The 18,573-nt window shown below is 34.3% G+C and overlaps 2 protein-coding genes across 3 annotated transcripts; one reads left to right on the top strand and one right to left on the bottom strand.

Annotated features, from left to right (window-relative positions):
- Positions 1 to 523: 523 nt before the first annotated feature.
- LOC111367984 (pentatricopeptide repeat-containing protein PNM1, mitochondrial-like) lies at positions 524 to 8,177 on the top strand. 2 transcript variants are annotated; one of them, XR_002697928.1, is made up of 3 exons: positions 524 to 2,305; positions 6,369 to 6,436; positions 7,282 to 8,177. XR_002697928.1 is itself a non-coding variant. In XM_022989142.1 (2 exons), the coding sequence occupies exon 1, from the start codon at positions 650 to 652 to the stop codon at positions 2,261 to 2,263; it is 1,614 nt and encodes a 537-aa protein (XP_022844910.1). In that variant the 5' UTR covers positions 524 to 649; the 3' UTR covers positions 2,264 to 2,305; positions 6,369 to 6,824. The 2 variants fall into 2 exon arrangements, 1 of the variants encoding a protein (XP_022844910.1); XM_022989142.1 differs by lacking the exon at positions 7,282 to 8,177 and having other exon boundaries at positions 6,369 to 6,824.
- On the bottom strand, positions 8,032 to 12,363 carry LOC111367985 (vesicle transport v-SNARE 13-like). The gene is made up of 6 exons (XM_022989143.1): positions 12,204 to 12,363; positions 11,871 to 11,993; positions 10,251 to 10,309; positions 9,978 to 10,166; positions 8,597 to 8,767; positions 8,032 to 8,428 (listed from the first exon to the last, which is right to left on the bottom strand). Exons 2-6 carry the CDS (start codon positions 11,962 to 11,964, stop codon positions 8,276 to 8,278), a joined length of 666 nt encoding a protein of 221 aa, XP_022844911.1. The 5' UTR covers positions 11,965 to 11,993; positions 12,204 to 12,363; the 3' UTR covers positions 8,032 to 8,275.
- Between the last annotated feature and the right edge of the window lie 6,210 nt (positions 12,364 to 18,573).

Raw genomic sequence — 18,573 nt, 5'->3', positions numbered from 1 at the left:
TTAGTAGGATAATATGAGCTATATAAGGTTGTACTAATTGTTGTTTTTGTGCTCAAACACGGTACTCGTTGTTTTTGTGCTAAAACATGTACTCATAAATCATTATGATTAGATGCATCTTTTTAGAGGGTACACTTAATATGATCATTGTTTATTGAATGTCAAGTCATTTATTTCAATTAGTGAAATTTGATGAAGTTACATTAATTTAAGGACTTTTTATTTGTACATAAAAATAGTACATAAGTGGTTATCGGAAATGATACGGAGAGAAAAGATTTGATGGAAAAAGTTGGTTGTATTTTAAACTGGCAAGTGGTAGAATAAAACGCAGACATGTAATCCCTTATATGCACTTTGATGTACATGTAGCAAGGTCCATAAGTGAATTAGGTTAAAATGTAACTACTTGATTGAAATAAATTAAAATATAGTTACTTGATTGAATAAAGCTAAAAAATAATTATATGATTAATACTGGAGAGGAAGTATAATTTACGCTATTTCACATTATGGAATTTGTCACATACATCTGGTCTTCCTACGCCACTTCAACCCGAAACCCGCCATCCCCCAAAACCCTTCTTCTCTATTTCTCATTTCTGTCTAGCCCTTCCCCTCTCTAAAACACGCAGTACGCGCACTAAAAATGCCTAAACCCACCAATCCACTACATTCAGTTCACCTGCGTAAACTCCTCCTCCGTTGCTTCTCCACTCACTCCAATTCTCTACTTCCTTATCGATCTAACTTTCCGCCGCCGCCACAGCAGCTGCAACAACCTTTTTTTCAGTCGTTCTCATCCACTACTAATGCGCATTTGCTCTCCCTACAACCCCTTTTTCTCCGATCCTTTTCTGTGCAAACTGGCCCCACTGCCAATGGAACAAAGCCCGTCGAAGAAAACCCAGAAGAAAATCTTGTAGCAGAAAGCCTTTCTAGCGAGCTTCTGAAAGACCCAGATTCAGAACCTCTTCCTTTGCCACAAAGACTGGACCTTTCATTCTCTCACATTATTCTCACCCCTTCTGTGATCCTCAATACTCTCAATATCTCCCCTGATGCTGGTCGTGGCGTCATTGATTTCCTCAAATGGGCAAATTCAAGGACTGACTTCAAGCCCACTGATGAGGTTTACTCTTATTTTGTTGATTTCTTCGGAAGAAGGAAGGATTTTAAGGCTACCCATGAAGTGCTGGTCGACGGCCATGGAATAGCTGGGTCGAAATGTCTGGAGGCCCTCGTAGACAGGCTTGTTCGGGCTGGTAGACCTGCACAAGTGGTGGCATTGTTTGAGCGTATGGAGAAGGATTATGGGTTTTTGAGAAATATGGATTCTTTGAAGTTGATTGTTTCGAGTCTTTGTGAGCATGGATATGCGAGCTATGCTGAAAAAATGGTGAAGAGTCTGTCAAGTGAGTTCTTCCCGGATGAGTATATTTGTGATGTTCTGATTAAGGGCTGGTGTGTTGATGAAAAATTGGATGAAGCAAAAAGATTGGCCGGTGAGATGTATCGGGGAGGGTTCGAGATAGGTACACTTGCTTACAATGCAATTTTAGCTTGCGTTTGTCATTTGTGTAGGAAGAAGGATCCGTTTAGGCTTCAATCCGAAGTGGAGAATGTGTTGATCGAGATGGAAAGACATGGTGTTCCTCGCAATGTGGAGACATTCAATGTGTTGATTACCAATTTATGTAAGATCAGGAAAACTGAGGATGCAATGAAACTGTTCCATAGGATAGGGGAATGGGGGTGTTACCCAAATGAAACTACATTTCTTGTGCTCACGAAGAGTTTATATCAGGCAGCTAGGGTGGGTGAAGGTGATGAGATGATCGATAGAATGAAATCTGCAGGATATGGGGATGCATTGGATAAGAAGGCATATTATGAGTTTTTGAAGATATTGTGCGGGATCGAGAGGATTGATCATGCTATAAGTGTTTTTGCAAAAATGAAAGAGGATGGGTGCAAACCGGGGATTAAGACCTATGACTTGTTAATGGGAAAGTTGTGTGCATATGGACGTGTAGATAAAGCTAATGCACTTTATAAAGAGGCCGAGAGTCGTGGGGTAGCTGTCGAGCCAAAGGAATATAAGGTGGATCCTAGGTTTGTGAAGAAGAAGCCTACTGCAGTGAAGAAGGAGAAGAAAAGGGAGACACTACCCGAGAAGATGGCCAGGAAGAGAAGAACTCTTAAAAAGTTAAGGTTAAGTTTTGTGAAGAAGCCAAAGCGAATGATGAGACGATCTTATTGATCTCTTTGTCATTTTATTGTGTTGCAATCAAATTTTGAAGAGGTATGAATTGCGATGAATTAGTACTTGTTTTTTGGTGTGTAGTTTTGCTTTCTGTGTTTTAGAAATTGAATCCTATTTCAGATTTTATTATTTGTTTCATTTTATGGTTAATGTTTTTATCAATTGGTTCTCATAAAGAATGTTCTTTAGTTTTAATAATCAGTATCCATGTTCTATGAATTCTGAAAAAAGAGAAATTAAAAGAAACTGATCCTGGTTATATGAAAATCCACAAGATAGTAGTAGTATCTTCTTGCAAATTTTCTTTAAGAAGACAACAAAAACCCCTTAGATACTTCTAAGTTGTGCAATATTTCTGTTATTCTTAGTCTTATGGTTTTTAGTTTAAACTAATAATATGTTAATTCAGCTAACTTGCTAAATTAAATGATCCATCCATTTCTTACTAAGCATACAAAGCTGTTTATAGGAGTGTGCAAGGTTTAACATCTACACATGTTAGTTCCATCTTCTTACGATTTTTTTTTAGATTTTTTGTGCTTTGTAGTTTGATCGCCTATACTTGTGCGTGATTTTGAAGCATTACTAGAAAAAGTTTTGATGGGGAAAATTGGCTGTTAAGTATATGAAGATATTACAATTTAAATTCCAGATATGTGATAGATGGAGTTAGCACAGTCTATCTCTTTATGGTGTGGGAAAGTTTGCATGTTTCTGTATTGAGTCATTTCTTTTGTTATTCACGAGCAATATTATAGCACAAACATGTTTCTAATTTTTACTCGTTATAGGTCTTTTATCTTTTGTTGAATTTTTGCGTTCATTTTGGATGTCTATAATTGGACTTTGTGATTCTTCCTTGGAAACCTTGACATGTTCTTGAAGTGAAACATGTGTATTTTGTTTATTACTCACATACAAGTCGTTTGTTTTGCTTTCCAGTGTTGGTGTTTTCTTTCTTCTTTTTTCCCAATTTCCGTACCTGGGTATTATCTTCATTTACATGCATCTCAATTAGCAGCTTCTTGTACTTTTACTTTCTTGGGGTTCTCATTTAATTGGTGGTTGGCAAGTTCTAAGAAGTTAACCGTTTGTTTTGCTTTCCAGTGTTGGTGTTTTCTTTCTTCTTTTTTCCCAATTTCCGTACCTGGGTATTATCTTCATTTACATGCATCTCAATTAGCAGCTTCTTGTACTTTTACTTTCTTGGGGTTCTCATTTAATTGGTGGTTGGCAAGTTCTAAGAAGTTAACATTGACTGATTTGGATGGTACCAAATAACGTTGGGCCACATTCATGTTGGTCGTTTCACAATATTGGCAAGTATGTATGTAACGTGTCTTGTTATGTCTAGAAGGTAGTTTTCTTCATAATTATAGAAAAAGAAAATGTATTGAGCTTAACATACATCCTATCTTCAATTTTTTTTTTAGTCCTTAGCTCATTTTCATATCTACAATTAAATTTACCGTAGCCTGTTATCTGGTATATTTTGCTAATAAATACGGATTAATTGGTGGAAATCGTTTAAAAATCTTAATCCCTCCTTTAGGGTTTATTGTTTTGCCATTATTGCCATTATTTGCTGAAAATTCTAATTTTACTGAATATGATAAATAATGCTGCCGATTTGCACTTTCCAGTTTTTCATTTTTGTCTTCTGAACCTGTTTATACTTTGTGATAAGCCTGATGTTCCTTCTTTTCCCAGTTCTCTTTGCTTATTAGTTACGGTTTTCATCATTTTGCACTTTTTAACCAATTCTCTTACTCGCGATTAATGTCTTCTTAGTAAGATAAAACCTTACCTTCATGCAAGCTACAATAAACTTGGTTGTAGAGCTATGATATACAGGTGAACATCGAATAGATTTGGCATTCTCATTTACTATATTGTCATAAGATTAGAGTGCATAATGAACGACTGCCATGTTCATCTAACTGTTTGATGACAAATTAGCTGTAATTTAACTGTTTGTCCTAATTTCTCCCGTCCTGGGGGAAGTATAAAATGGGAAAGTTAAATGAAGGGATTAAAATGATAGAAGTAAAGTTACAGGGACGAAAAACAAAAATAAAGAAGAAATGGGTCTTTCCGTCATGGTCAGTTGTAACAAGACGTATATATGGATTATTGCAGATATTAATGTGTCATATATCTCATTGTTTTAATATTTTTTTATTTAGCAAATTCATTTTATTAAATGATCGTACTATAGATTTATGCTCATATACAATAAAAATTGGCTAATTGAGTTATTGTGTTGCTACTAAAACTCTTGCCAAAGCTGCCATATGCAAACGTGTTGGTTGTGCTGCAATAACATATTTTGTTTTTCACACTTTTTTGTGGGAGGTAGGGGGGAAAAAAAAAAAAGCGCTAGTTGATCAATAAATAGCTTCGTATTTATCCATCTATCATAACAAATCACTTTTATTGTTCTTTTAAGCACTTATTGAATAAATCAGGCCAGGCTTACTTGTCTATAATTTGTTTTCTCATTATTGCATCTGACCTGCATCGTTGTATATCTATTTCTGTTGCAAATATCATTTCAATGTAGGCTTGGGTGTCGGGTGATTCAGTTCGGGTACTTCAATATCCGGAACCACCCATTATACTTTGGATATTTCATAAATGGAACCATTCTTGTCCTTGTAACTGGAACCAAACCCAAAGCCGAACCATTTGTTCTGATTCAATTTCGGTTCTAACCATAACATTTTTCTGTATGCATTTAATAAACATTTTCATATAAGCCCTTTCAATACGTATACCTAACATATTAGTACTTGACAATATTTGTGTTAGGGAGAAAATCTAGATAGAAAATCTTCAATTAAAATAGTGGGGACTAAAGACCACAAAAGAGGAGAAAATTGAAGTATTAAAAATTAATTACTGCTTGAGAAAGAATTATTTTTTCTTAATTAAGTCTCTGTTTGTCATCCTTTAAAAATTTAAATTGCTTGTTGCGGTATCATTTTTTACTACATATTTACACAATAAAATATTCTACACACAAACCAATAAAGTTTCCTTATATTTTAACCATACATTCTCCAAAAAAATACTGTTCAATTACTCATTATTCCCAAATAAATTCTATCAAACAGGCCTTATTTTTATTCAATTCATAAATGAGCCATGCTAGGTCCTATAATTCAATTATGAAGAATGCTTAAATTCTACCCTTAAAACGAACTGATATAAAAATTACTTATGAAGTACATAATTATATCGTATCAAGAAATTATAGTCCACATATTGAACTCGCTTTGTTTGAATAAAAAAGGAAAAATTATATTTCAAAAGAGAATCATGAATTGAAGATAACCAAAAATGTATACAACAACCTAAGCTATGAATATATCAAGTTCAATTGTCATGCATTATAAAAAAATTAGAAAATTCACTTGAGTTAGTAGACAATGCAAGAAAGTAAAAGAGCTCGAATTGCAAAGAATGAATGCATTGATTCATCAACTTATAACACAATCTAGCTTGAACTTTTTGATTCATAGAAAGCCCAAATTGTAAAGATTAACATTTACTAACCTCTGGAATGCAACAATATGATGTGAGGCAGGGCATAAAAGTAAGAACCACTCTTGATTTCTTAGGGTTGTCTAGTGTTTTAGACAAATTACTCCCCAAATTAGGGTTTTTAGGCTTTGTATTTTTTTACCCAGACTATAAATTATAAATAAAAAATTATATAAAAAATTTGTTCCATTTAGGTATATCCACAGTTCTGGTTTTGAAACCAAGAAACGGTCAGTTCCGGTTCCAGTTCCTATTTATTTATTTTTGGAACCGGACCAGAACCTTCAGTTTTGGTTCGGGAAGTTCGATTCCATTTAAAATGCCCAGGCCGATTTCAAGGAGAATTAATTGTACTGTTATGACCTGAATGTTCCTGGATAGTGTTGTTACAGAGAGCAATGTGGATAACTGAGCAAGTGTTTGTTCAGTTGCTCAAGATCTTATTTGCTCTGCATTTAGGACATGTTTCAGATGTTTAGATTAGTTACACTTATTAGTAATAAAAAGAAGTTACTTGTTATGAGTTACTTCTAAAAGAATATATTGTCTTTGACAGGGAGTTGATGCTTTTCTTCTTCGTTGAGCTTCAGAGTGGCTTTATAAAAAATGCAGAGGAAACTTCAGGTGTATAAAAATATCTAATTTCGATTGAGACTTAAGATTGTTACTGCTGCTGTCATCTATCCTCTTGCATTTCTTCAGAAGGCAATATGCTGGTTTAAGTCTTGGTCGTGTTCGTTGACTCTTACAGCTTACCTAAAGATTTTCAGGAATAAATTTTACCTCTACCATTGGATGGTTTATGGACGGACTTGGCAAGTTCCCAATGTAGCACGAGGAATGATTTCATTTTGTTTATTGTTCATTTGGGTAATAAAGATTTTTATCTCATGTAAAAGAACTAGGTGCTTCTCAATAGAACGATGTTTACGCTCTTGGGGGCTTGGAATATATAGCTGAAGAAGCGTCGGGGATTTGTTGAATTGCCGATGGATCGTTATATCATCTTTAACTTTGCCGTTTGTTCTGTTTGCCATAATGCATATTTGGTGAATAGTACTATACATTATAATCTAGAAAAAAGGTTAAAAATCTTGTTCGTCTACATGTCAAATCACACGTGCTCTAAAGTACTAATGGTTAGAAGAGCTTTTATAGAAAGTTGATTTAAGATCACTTCATTGGAAAGCCTTTCTACGTAAAATAGTATCAAAAGTCCTGGTGAACAAGCCTTGAATAGCTGGTAGACCAAATTTTGGAAGATCATACAAATTTTCTACTTTTCTGTAACTTATATGAACTTCAGCAATACTATCAACTCCTGATATACAATGACCATGTAAAGTGCATCAAGAGTGTTATCAAACTATAATTTATCATGCGATTTGTTCCTGTATCAATTCAGCCATTTGTTTCAGAAGTTGATGTTCTTATACTGATGCTTACTGTGGATGAATCTTGCTCTGCAGTGACTTCGGCAGGTCGCATAGACAGGTTATTGATGCCTGAATGCAGCCCGATATAGATGATATTCTTTCTGGAGTCGACCTTCGTATGTCTGAAGGATAGATGTTAAAATACATCGCGAGGGATAAAGACTTGCAACACATTCCTGTGATCAGTGAGCACCAGTTCTGCTGATTTTAGATGCTCGAGTTTTAGTTTGGTCGTCATTCTTTTTAATAGTGATGTTGGCTCAAGGTCAGGTCTCGATTGTTGTTAAGTGCCTGAGATTAGGAGCAGCTGACTATCTTGTCGAGCCATTGATTGTCAATGAGATGTTAAAACTTGTAGACTCGTAAACAGAGAGGGCGAATGGTACTATCTTGAGCAAAGCTTTTTCACATACATCAAACAGCGCATCCCTGGAAATTCATTCACAAGAACGTGACCTTCCTAGCAGCAATTATATCGCTAGAAATCTCACAACCGAGGTACTCAAAAGAGTTCACTTGGGTGCAGATGCTTCTAAGAAATGAGTATCCTAATGACGATACTGGTTTTCATGCACGGACTTTATTATCCAGAGTAATGAATCGACGACTAGCTTCAGAAGACAAAGAGAGGAAGGTTGAATAGCCAAGATGAATTCTTCACCCGAGGGTGAACTTATCCCAGAATGATAAGAGTGAACTTATTCTATGCTGTTAGAATATATGTAATTCATAGGTATATGACCGATTACTGTCACGCTCGACAAAACATTTAGAAAGAAAGTCTTAGACAAGAATGCCAAATCGACAACCATGTAACATTTAAAGTGAAACGTGATACACACAAACACAATGGAAAATGTAGCATTACCAACCAGTACAAGAAATTGAGGAACACAAATGAAGAAGCCCGTGCACAAGGTCAGGAACTTGAGCACAAGTAGTACATAGACCAAATTACCTGAAAACATTCACACTTATCCTCACAAAAAATGCAATGCGCAGGATCCCAAATATTCAGGCCAACAAGTTAATGGGTAAGCTTGAAGTAAAGAATCAAAATAATTGCTATGACTAAGACTGCAATGATAGAACCAATGATCCATTTGTTCCTGCTCATCCTTCTGGACATATTAGTAAGAATTTTCTTGCTCTTGCTGATGTTGTCATCCACTCCATGAAGCTGCATAAAGGGAAATTATATGATCATCTGATCTTTACAACGAACAGCCTAAGAGCCTCTGTTCAATTTAGGATATTTGCCTCTTAGAGCACAAAACATTCGTCTGATACTTTCAGCAAAATAGAACCAAGAGGCATGAAAAACATTAACTCAGAAAATAAGACGTACTGAATTATGTGCATGTAGAAGAGATTGACGTTGCTGGCTCAAATCTTGAAGAATTGAAACTCCAAGCTCTTCAGTTTCCAGCATCGTTCTTCGACTTTCCCTGATCTTGTCACTAGATTGATTTAATCTCTCAGTTGACATGAGTAACCTTCCTCTTTGATCAGCAGATGCCTGTATAATAGCACCAGTATATAGGTAAGTACATCTGGAGCAAAAGTTTGTCATCCACTACATAAATGTCAAGGGTCAGTATCTGACAAAGTGACAGATCCATGGTTTGGAAAGACAAAGAAAGCAAGCACCCAAAATCGCAAGAAGCTCCTATAAGAGAAACACAGAAATAATTGGCAAGATAAAAAAGCTCAGACACAGTTTGCCCACCACCAAGGCTACTTAAAAAGAAATCTAAAACAAGCCATCTCTTCATATATCGCTAGTAGCTGAAGCCAAAACTACAATTAGAAGCAATATTCTGCTGCCAAATAAGTATAACATCGACATCAGACAAATATTTTCATTACTGTACTCTCGCTTTCTAGCCAGATGATCCTCTATATTTAAGCATGTCTAATCTAAATGATATCGAGAGAGAAAATGTAGTAGGCATACTAGCATAAAGTGTCCATCAGTTCTAGTCAATGGAGTTACTTATCAAAAAAAAGTTCTAGTCAATGGAGCAGAAACAATTTGTATACATATCTGTGCATTTCAATGTCATAGAGAGGGAAAATTCAAGATGGTCAGTGGATGTGTACAAGGGTTGCAGGCTGTACGCAAAAGAAATACTAATTTATGGGGTTCACTGTGTGCTGTGAAACAGAACCGAGAAGATTATTAATGATCTTTTGGAGCCTTGTATGCAGTTTTAAGTCCAAGGAAACATTGTTGGCATTTATGGAGAAGGTAAGGGTCAAAGGATAATATTTTGAAGTCTGGGCAGAGCTTTAAACCTCTGGAAAATTAAACAAGGACAAAAAAGACAAATGAAGAGAAAGAGAAGAAGAAGTTCTAGGTATCTAAATACATCTTTGATCATATACCTGGAGTATATGAACTCAAGAAAACTATGTGAGTGTAAATATGATTAAGCCCACTTCCATTAGTCTATACATGCAGGTACAGGTGTATTAAGCAATCTAGTGAATACGCAGCACTAGTTACATCCTTCCAAATAGAATAAAAGGGAGATGCACAAAGCCAGGTAGTGGTGGCCTCCAGTGTTGTGTGAAGCAAGGACAAAACAGAAAAGCACTTCAAAAGAAACCAAAAGCACATCAAGTTATTTAAAAGTCCTAATTTTAGCCAACTCGTCAATAAAAGTAAAATAAAATCGTTTAATCCATTAATCACCATAGAATGGGGAAATGAAGGACATAAGTACCATCTGCGTATCTGCCATTCCCGATTCCAACAAATCATCCCTTGCAGCATGGTTGGCATTAGAAGATGTGATTCTCTTCACTTCAGTTTTCAAATTGTTCAGATCAGTTTTATATTCTCTCAACTTGACAAGAAGGGTAGCCTTCACACTGGGAGGCAAGCTCCTAGCCTCAAGGTCCATTTTACGAATCTTCAAAATTTAGCCAAAGCAGTTTGTTAGTCTAAAAAGTTGTATAAATGCATAGAAATTTGAATGTGCTCATTAATAATTTACCAGTGCTTCAGCATCCTCCAATCCGCCTTTTATGTCAGAGACTTTTTGTTTCTTGTGTTCTGTAATTGACGAAGACAGGATCACCAATCATAATCAGTAAAAAATGAACATGAATTATGCACGAGGAGCTCAGATCAAGAACTGAAATGTGAAAACACATTTGCCTGAGCAGATTCTATCTGTTGCATTTTCAAGAATCTAAACGCTTTAAACTGTGATTATTCAAATTAGAAAATAAACATCCTCTCATTGATCCTCACCGAGTTCTTGGCATAAATTATAACGTCATTTCATCAGGAAAATATCAAGGTGGAATACTCCCTACAATATAAGACTGTTTATTACTTCAGTTCACTAAAAGTTCACAGAGGATTAACTCCCTTTTAATAATTTCTTGTAGTATAAAAATGGAATAATCCCTGTATGCCACGCTTGGCTGTTCAAAAAGTGGCTGTAAACTGAACATATAGACCACTGAAGCATGGAAGCCATATAATAAATTTTTATAAATCAATGTTACACTAATGTAAAAAATAAATCAGGAAAAACAGTACATAGATTATAGAACGCTAAAGCAGAAGAACAAGGAGATATTAAAATCACGGTGGAGGATATAGATCTTCATAGAGTTCTTAATATATTTGAGCAGAACGCTTATAACATAAATTTTTTTAGGTAACTTATGCTAATACAAAACCAAGTCCTCATTTTGGGTTGCTATCAGCATGAAAGTTTATCCAGCCCAGCAAGAAACCAGGACTCAGTAAAGCAACTAATGTTTTCTAGCTACCAGATTAAACTTCAAAAAACATGCACCAAGAAGGGGAAATAGCCACGTGAAATCATTTCCTTGCATCAGGGACGCTTAGTTCCAAATATAGGAGTATGGCTGAGTATATAACAATGAGGGCCTGGAAAAATAAGATGATGGATTGTTCATGCAAAATGAGCTGTCAGAGTAATAAGTAAGAAGAAAATCAAAAAGAGCTCAAATAGAGTAGCATCACACGAAGTCAGAGCTCAAATAGAGTGGCATCACACGAAGTCAGATATCCCACTACCCCGTGTGCACTTCTGATGATTGCCAAGACCATATCAAAACCATTTAAGCAACATTTTGTTTGAGCAACTTCCAAGACACATCACATTTTAATTTATAAGGTGATATATCTTATATCTTTTGTGGAAGAAAGATATTTTTGAATAAGTAGACTCCCCAGAAATCCTTATCCTTGTACATTCACACAATAGATCATGGATATATATACATCATATATGTTGTGTCAATTTTATGAAACATTTCCTTTTCCATCAAAATCCTTAGAAGATAAAACGCAAAGAATAGGGAACGCGCACGCATGTAGATCAATGTGCCCGAAATACTATTTCTGATTGTAAATTAAATTTTGTTTCCTACATTGCAGGAAGCTCAACATGATTCTTCTTGCATCTCTCGTGCATCTCAAAAAACAAAATGGTTCATGATTGCCTCCATTACAAATGAAAGCATGCTATGAAACTCTCGTACAACATCCTATTATTGTATAACGAAAAACCAAAATAACATAAAATGGATAATGGTACAACAATTATATGTAACCAATAACACCTTTTTCTCACCTCCATCAAGGAGAGTAGCTGATGTGATCTTCTTTGATAAATTAGCAGACAGCTCACAGTATTGGCGTTCGTAACCTTCGAATACTTGACTCATTTTACGCAATCGAAAATCTCACAAATCACCTACGATCCACCATAATTCAAATTGTTATCCATCAAACTTAACACAAGTTTCTAGAAACTAGCTAATATTAACTCTTATTCAATCAATTAAATCCCAGAAAAGATAAGAATTCATGAGAATCTGATTTAGGTATTGGATCGAGAAAAATTAAAATTGTAACGGTTGATCCAAGATCGGGGACGTATGCCTCCGAATGATTGTAAGGTTACCGGGAAACTCGCTGGCGAGGTGGACGTGTTCGTTGTTCGATCGAACAATCTCAAATTATTGAATCAACTGGCGTTTTGCGCGACGAAAATGCCACTTTGCGGAATGCCTCCCCATCATCTCATTGTTCTTGTATGTGGGCTCTCGTATTATGTAAATGGACGAATTTAACCTTCAATGTTTTCATTTCTAAGAGGTAAACGAGGAGTGAACCAATTTGATTTGCACAGTTTGTGTTATATTTTCAATTCAAATCATTTCATTCGGTTTGGAACTTTTTCAAATCAAAATAAATTATTTTATTTTTTGAACTAAATCAAACTAAACCATAATTTGCGGTGTGGTTCGATTTTAATCCACGCTTACCTATTGATGTTATAGTAATATATTTAAAACAAGTTAATATATAAGTTTAAACAAGAATTAATAATATTAAATATTAAATTACATTCATATTTACCATGAAACTTATTAATAAATTATTTTCAAAATTAGTTGCTAAAAGATGTTAGTAGAACAAATACATCTTCTTCATTTTTATTTACCTTTACTTGTTTGATTTTTATATTGGTACATAGCGATTGGTAAAGTTAGAGTCACATTCTGTTATCATAGTTTGATTAAAACTCATTTCGTCTTGTTAGTGAGATGTTACATGAGGATTGAATAGAATATTTTTAGATGTACAAAGATTGATAGAGTTTATGCTTTTTAGGAATTGAAGAATTTCATTCTCTAACTATTTTATGAAAGGCAACAAATGATGTGGCGAAATTTAATTGGAACAAAATCTCATGAATCAAATAACTTTCTCACTTAAATTTTGACACATCGTCATTCTGTAAAACATTATGTGAATAATTATGTACAAAAAGTATTTTTCAATTTATAAACATGAGTGCGAAGTCACTTTCTGCGAAAATATATCTAGCACGGAATTTGAAGTCACCAAATTGCTCATGAATTAGTTGAAACTTCTGTCTCAATTTCAATTCAGTCATTGAACTCTAGCTTGTCAGTATTAGATCAATTTGTTCAAATGTCTTAGCTATCTCTATAAAATAATCTATAAATATATACATTACATAAAATATATTTTGTATAAATGGAGATGATTAGACTTGCGTAGCCTACGTTTGGACTCCATTATTTCTAATTTTAATGGATAAAATAATATTTATTTTTAAAGAATGTGTGGTTGATAAAAAATGAAAAGTTTCAGCTTACGTGTAATATTATTTTATAAGAGATTGTATGCTTTGAAATGGAAGAGAGAAAAATAAAATTTAATTTAATAAATGCCAAACGCTGCTATAATGTTATTGGTTTTGTTTTTGAGCTAATAGAGTTCAATATAGACTTGATTGATACAACATGATAAATCCAATTAATTATTTGTCACAAAAGAATGGGAATATCTATAGTGGGCAGTGGCCCTCGCACTAAATTTGAAATCCAATATTTTGCAATGGATTTTTCAAGATTTCCCAAAAATAAATAAATAAATAAATAAAATTACCCCGCAATTAAGATTTTGTGAATTTTGTCTCCATAACTCTATTCTTCTAGTTCCACCCTTACATGAGAGAATATAAAACGAAAATATTCTTCTAAATTCGAAACTGTTATAGCTCAATAACCTTTATCCTGTTTGATGGGAATTATAATCGAACTTTTAATAAATTTTGATAATAGTTTATTAAATATATGTTGAAATGTTTTGGATTCCATAAAATTAATTATTAATTTTAATTTAAATTAAAATTAAGATTTTAATCCGCAACAAACAAGTTAGGGATTTTAAATTACCCAATTTGAAAACACGATCATTTTTGACTAAAAAAAAAACTTTTAACATACATAAATACTAGCTTTATGTGGGTCCCTTTTAGTTGGTGAGTTGTGGGGGTTGTCCTGATCACGTATTTAAATATTTTCTAGATACCAATAATAATAATGATTAGATAAAATTAACCACATTAAGGGTAATAGCGCGAAACGCGTTAAAGTAAATGTCCAATTTTGTCTTTAATTTCATAAATATGATTTTATGAAGCCGAAATATTGTAATAAAAAAGGGTGGTTATAATCACACCACATTTCTTTATAAATAGAAATTATAGAATTGTTGATCCCGAGTTACTCCACATGTTCTTCCCTACGTACAATCACAAGTGAACCCTTGACTTCTAAGAAGGTATTTTTAAATAGTACTCCATCTAGTTCATCTTTAGAAGGTAAAATTGTACATCAACTTAGGAGGAGTAAAAGAATTAGGAAAGAGAAATCATTTGGAGAAGAATTCTTTACATATCTTGTTGAAGGTGAACCTAAAACATATAAAGATGCTATGGTCTCTACTGATGCACCTTATTGAAAGGAATCTATCAATGAGGGGTACTTTTTAAATTGGCTTAGTCAAACAATCAATTTTGCAGTTTGACCATTTTTATTTTTATTTTTGTATTAACCACATTGGCCTCTTGTCAATAAAAAGACAATTATACCCTTATTTATGTTTCACACTTACAAAAATGTATCAATTCTTTGAAAAATAATAATACCCTTAAAAGTTTAAATAAATTCAGTCACTTCCATACGTAAATTTCAAAATCAATTTTGCTTATCAGTTTCTCCAATACAGTAAAAAAGAAAAATTTCCTTCCATCAGCTAGAATATTGAAATCTCCCAGAATTATCAAAGGTTCAACAAAGAAACAATACTCACATTCGGCACTGAAAATTGGTAAGTGTAAATACGTATTTTTAATTTTGTTTTAGTTAAATTTACTATTTGAATCTTTAAATCTTTTTTTTGACATAGGCAGATGAATTTTACTGTATTTAAACACAGATGTATAGTTTTTTTTATAGCAAAAACAAAAAAAAAAAATTCATCTTTGTATGCATATATTTTACAGGAAAATTTATAGGTGTCTGTAAAATAAATATTTAAACATATTTCATTGAAAAAGGGAAAAAATAAAAAATTCGAGCGTAAATTTCAGGATTAAACGATCGGCCCGAAAATTTGGGCTGGATGTTTCCCGCCGGCCCAGTTATCGTCTCTATTAGATTCTCCAGTCGAAATACGGGAAAACTTCATTCAATTCTCGATGGAAACGAAGTTTTGCAAATTCTCCCCAGAACTGGAAGATCATTTCGAGAGCTTCGGATATGGCATCAGCATGTGTCCCAATTTGTTATTTCGGTGAATTTCAAATGAATGAAAATGCTCAGTGGGAATGGAAATGGACGAGTGAAGGAGATGGGGTTAAAACAATTTTTATAATAAGGAGTACATCGTTTGCAGAAATGTACCATGATATACAAAACATGCTTAACGTCGATCCCTCTCAGTACGATATGGAATTGGGATTTTTATTTCATAAGCATTCAACCATTCCAATTCAACCTATGAAAGTTACTTCTGAAGTGGAAATGAAACATCTAATTAAATTGAACCAAGGACGAAAGTCGACTCCTATTTGCGTAACTTTATTGGGAAAAAATGTCTACGAGGGTGAACATGAAGTTTTAAATGAAGAGAATCGTAATGTAAATGGTGTTTGGGATACAATTCAGATTGTTCGTGAAAATGATGTGGTTATTCCCGAGATCACTGCTACTCACCATGATTACATTATTACGCACAGAATTCCATCGATAGTTGAAGACAATGAGAATGAAAACGCATTTACAAACGAGGATTTGATTGCTTTATCCCGTAGGAGACATGAGTCTGGTGGGAGTTCACAGGCCAGACCAAGTACACGGTCCTCTAACTGTTCGCATGTAGTTCTCGATGATGAAGATGTATATGTTGAGCAACTATTCGAATCAAAGAAAGAATTGCAAAAAGCTATGCATCGGATTGCTTTAAAACATAACTTCGAGTTTAAAGTGAAGAAATCAAACAAGTCGACATACATAATTATCTGCGTTGACGACAGTTGCCATTGGCGTTTGTGAGCGACTAAGATGGACACGAATGAGTTCTTTGTAGTCCGTAAGTATGCACGGGAACATACTTGCGAAGTGGGTATTCGTCGAAATGATCATAGGGAGGCCCGGTCATGGTTAATTGGTCGAAAAATAATGCACAAGTTCCAGGATCCACGAACAATCTACAGACCTTCGGACATCATTAATGACGAGAGTACGGGGTGGTCATGAGCTATCAGAAAACTAAAGAATGTGCATTGGAGGATTTGATGGATTCGACTGAGGAGAGTTATGTTAAATTATCTAGGTATTTCATTGTTTAAGTATTTATTTCTTTGTTATTTTAAATTTTAATTATTTTATTTCAATTGTTTATTTATATGTAATTAATTATTTAATTGAATTGTTTATTTTTCTGTTCATTTAATATTTAATAGATTATCTAAATTATGATTATTTTTATTTACATTAATCAGGTATTGCTATAATATGGGAAGAATTAATACTGGGTCGGCATTTTTTATTGAGAAGGATGACGATAATCGGTTCAAATATTTTTTATGGCCCTTGGACAATGTGTTCGAGGATTTTGAAATGCAATGCGACCCCTAATCTTAGTCGACGATACAACCCTTAAGACGAAATACGGGGCAAGTTGATTATTGCAATATGCCAAAATGTGAACATCCAAATTTACCCTCTTGCGTTCGGCATAGTCGACGGAGAAAATGATGTAGCGATGAGTTGGTTTTTCACGAAGTTGAGGGAAGTAATTGGGGATGTCGAAAATCTTGCATTCGTAACCGATCGAGGGCAGTCAATAATAAATGGTATCGCCAAAGTCTTCCCCGAAGCACATCATGGTTATTGTATGTACCATATACAGGGAAACCTGAAGACCAAGTATCGAAGCAAGGGTATCGTTGCGTTGTTTAGGAGAGCTGCAGAGGCTTACAGTTTTGAAGAGTTTGATAAGTTCATGGTTGAAATAGACAGTAAATCGCATGCTGCATGGGAGTATCTAACAGAGATGGGGATTGAACATTGGGCACGATCACATTTTTCATGACGTCGATACAACATGATGACGTCGAACAATGCAGAGTCGCTTAACGCTTTATTCAAGAAAGATCGAGAGTTACCAATTCTCGCAATGATTGAGAACATTCGTGACAAGTTATAACAGTGTTTCATGATCGACGTGAGGAATCACAGACTTGTGCAAGCGTGCTAACCTTGGCTAAAGAAGATAAGCTCTTCAAAACTCTAGATGTGGCGAGAAAGGTATATGTAGATCCACCGGATTAGTTTCGCTTCTTCGTGAGATGTGCACGTAATTTTAGATACATTGTGAAGTTGAATGATAACACATGCACATGTAGACGGTTTCAGTTGGAGAATTTTCCGTGTACACATGCAGTGACAGTGGCTATGCATAGAGAATTACCACCACACACCTTATGCAGTGTGTATTACATGACTGATTATTGGAGAGCAGCATATGCGAAAATAATATTTCCTGTACCAAACGAAGTCAAGTGGGAAGTTCCCGACCACATTCTCCCATTTAATAACTTGTTGCGACCAGCAGTTGGACCACGTACTCCTGGATGTACACGTACGTCTAGAATACCATCTACCGGAGAGTTTCCCCAGCCTCGTAAGTGTGGTGCAACAGGGCACACTAGAAGATATTGTACAAGTCAGATTCCTCTTCATGACAATGTAACGGATGTGTAATTTTAATAACTATTGACAGTGTAATTATTTATAACATTGACGTTAATTATTTATGCATATTATTTATGTGGATTATTAGATTTAGTTTTTTTTAAACATTTCATTCATTACTTTCATTTGTTACACACATTATTTATGCATATTATTTATGTTAATTATTTGAAATCGAAGTTTTTTTAGACACTACGTTAACCACAATACACACAAATATTATAAATAAACACATAAATTGTAAAAAAATATTTAAATATTACATAAATAATTAACATTTTATAATTCTTTCGTAATTACAAATGAATGAATGAACTGTAGAATATTTAAATAAATGTAAAAATATGTACAATTATTTATGGATCCCCATTAAATTCAAATAAATCACATGCTAATTTATTTCTCCAATTTTGTATCCATGCCTGGTTGATTGCATCAACCTTATATGCCACACTCAAAAATTCTATGTACTTGATGATGAACATGCTGCAATCACCCCTACAATTAAACAATGTTGTATTAGCACATCAAAAATTAGTTAGAACCTAAGATGTAAATGACAAAAATAAAATTACAAACACTTACGATATTTGCTGTCTCGCCCTCGTCGTGTTCTGCACGGTGGCCAATATGTCCTGTACAGTGATGTTCGCTCGTCTAGCCATCATGAGAACGATCACAGACACCGACTCTAGA

The sequence above is a fragment of the Olea europaea genome, chromosome 18 (assembly GCF_002742605.1).
Source record: "Olea europaea var. sylvestris chromosome 18, O_europaea_v1, whole genome shotgun sequence".
In the NCBI taxonomy this organism is placed as follows: domain Eukaryota; kingdom Viridiplantae; phylum Streptophyta; class Magnoliopsida; order Lamiales; family Oleaceae; genus Olea; species Olea europaea.
The sequence above is the reverse complement of the archived record's forward strand: the minus strand, read 5'-3'. Positions and strand labels throughout refer to the sequence as shown.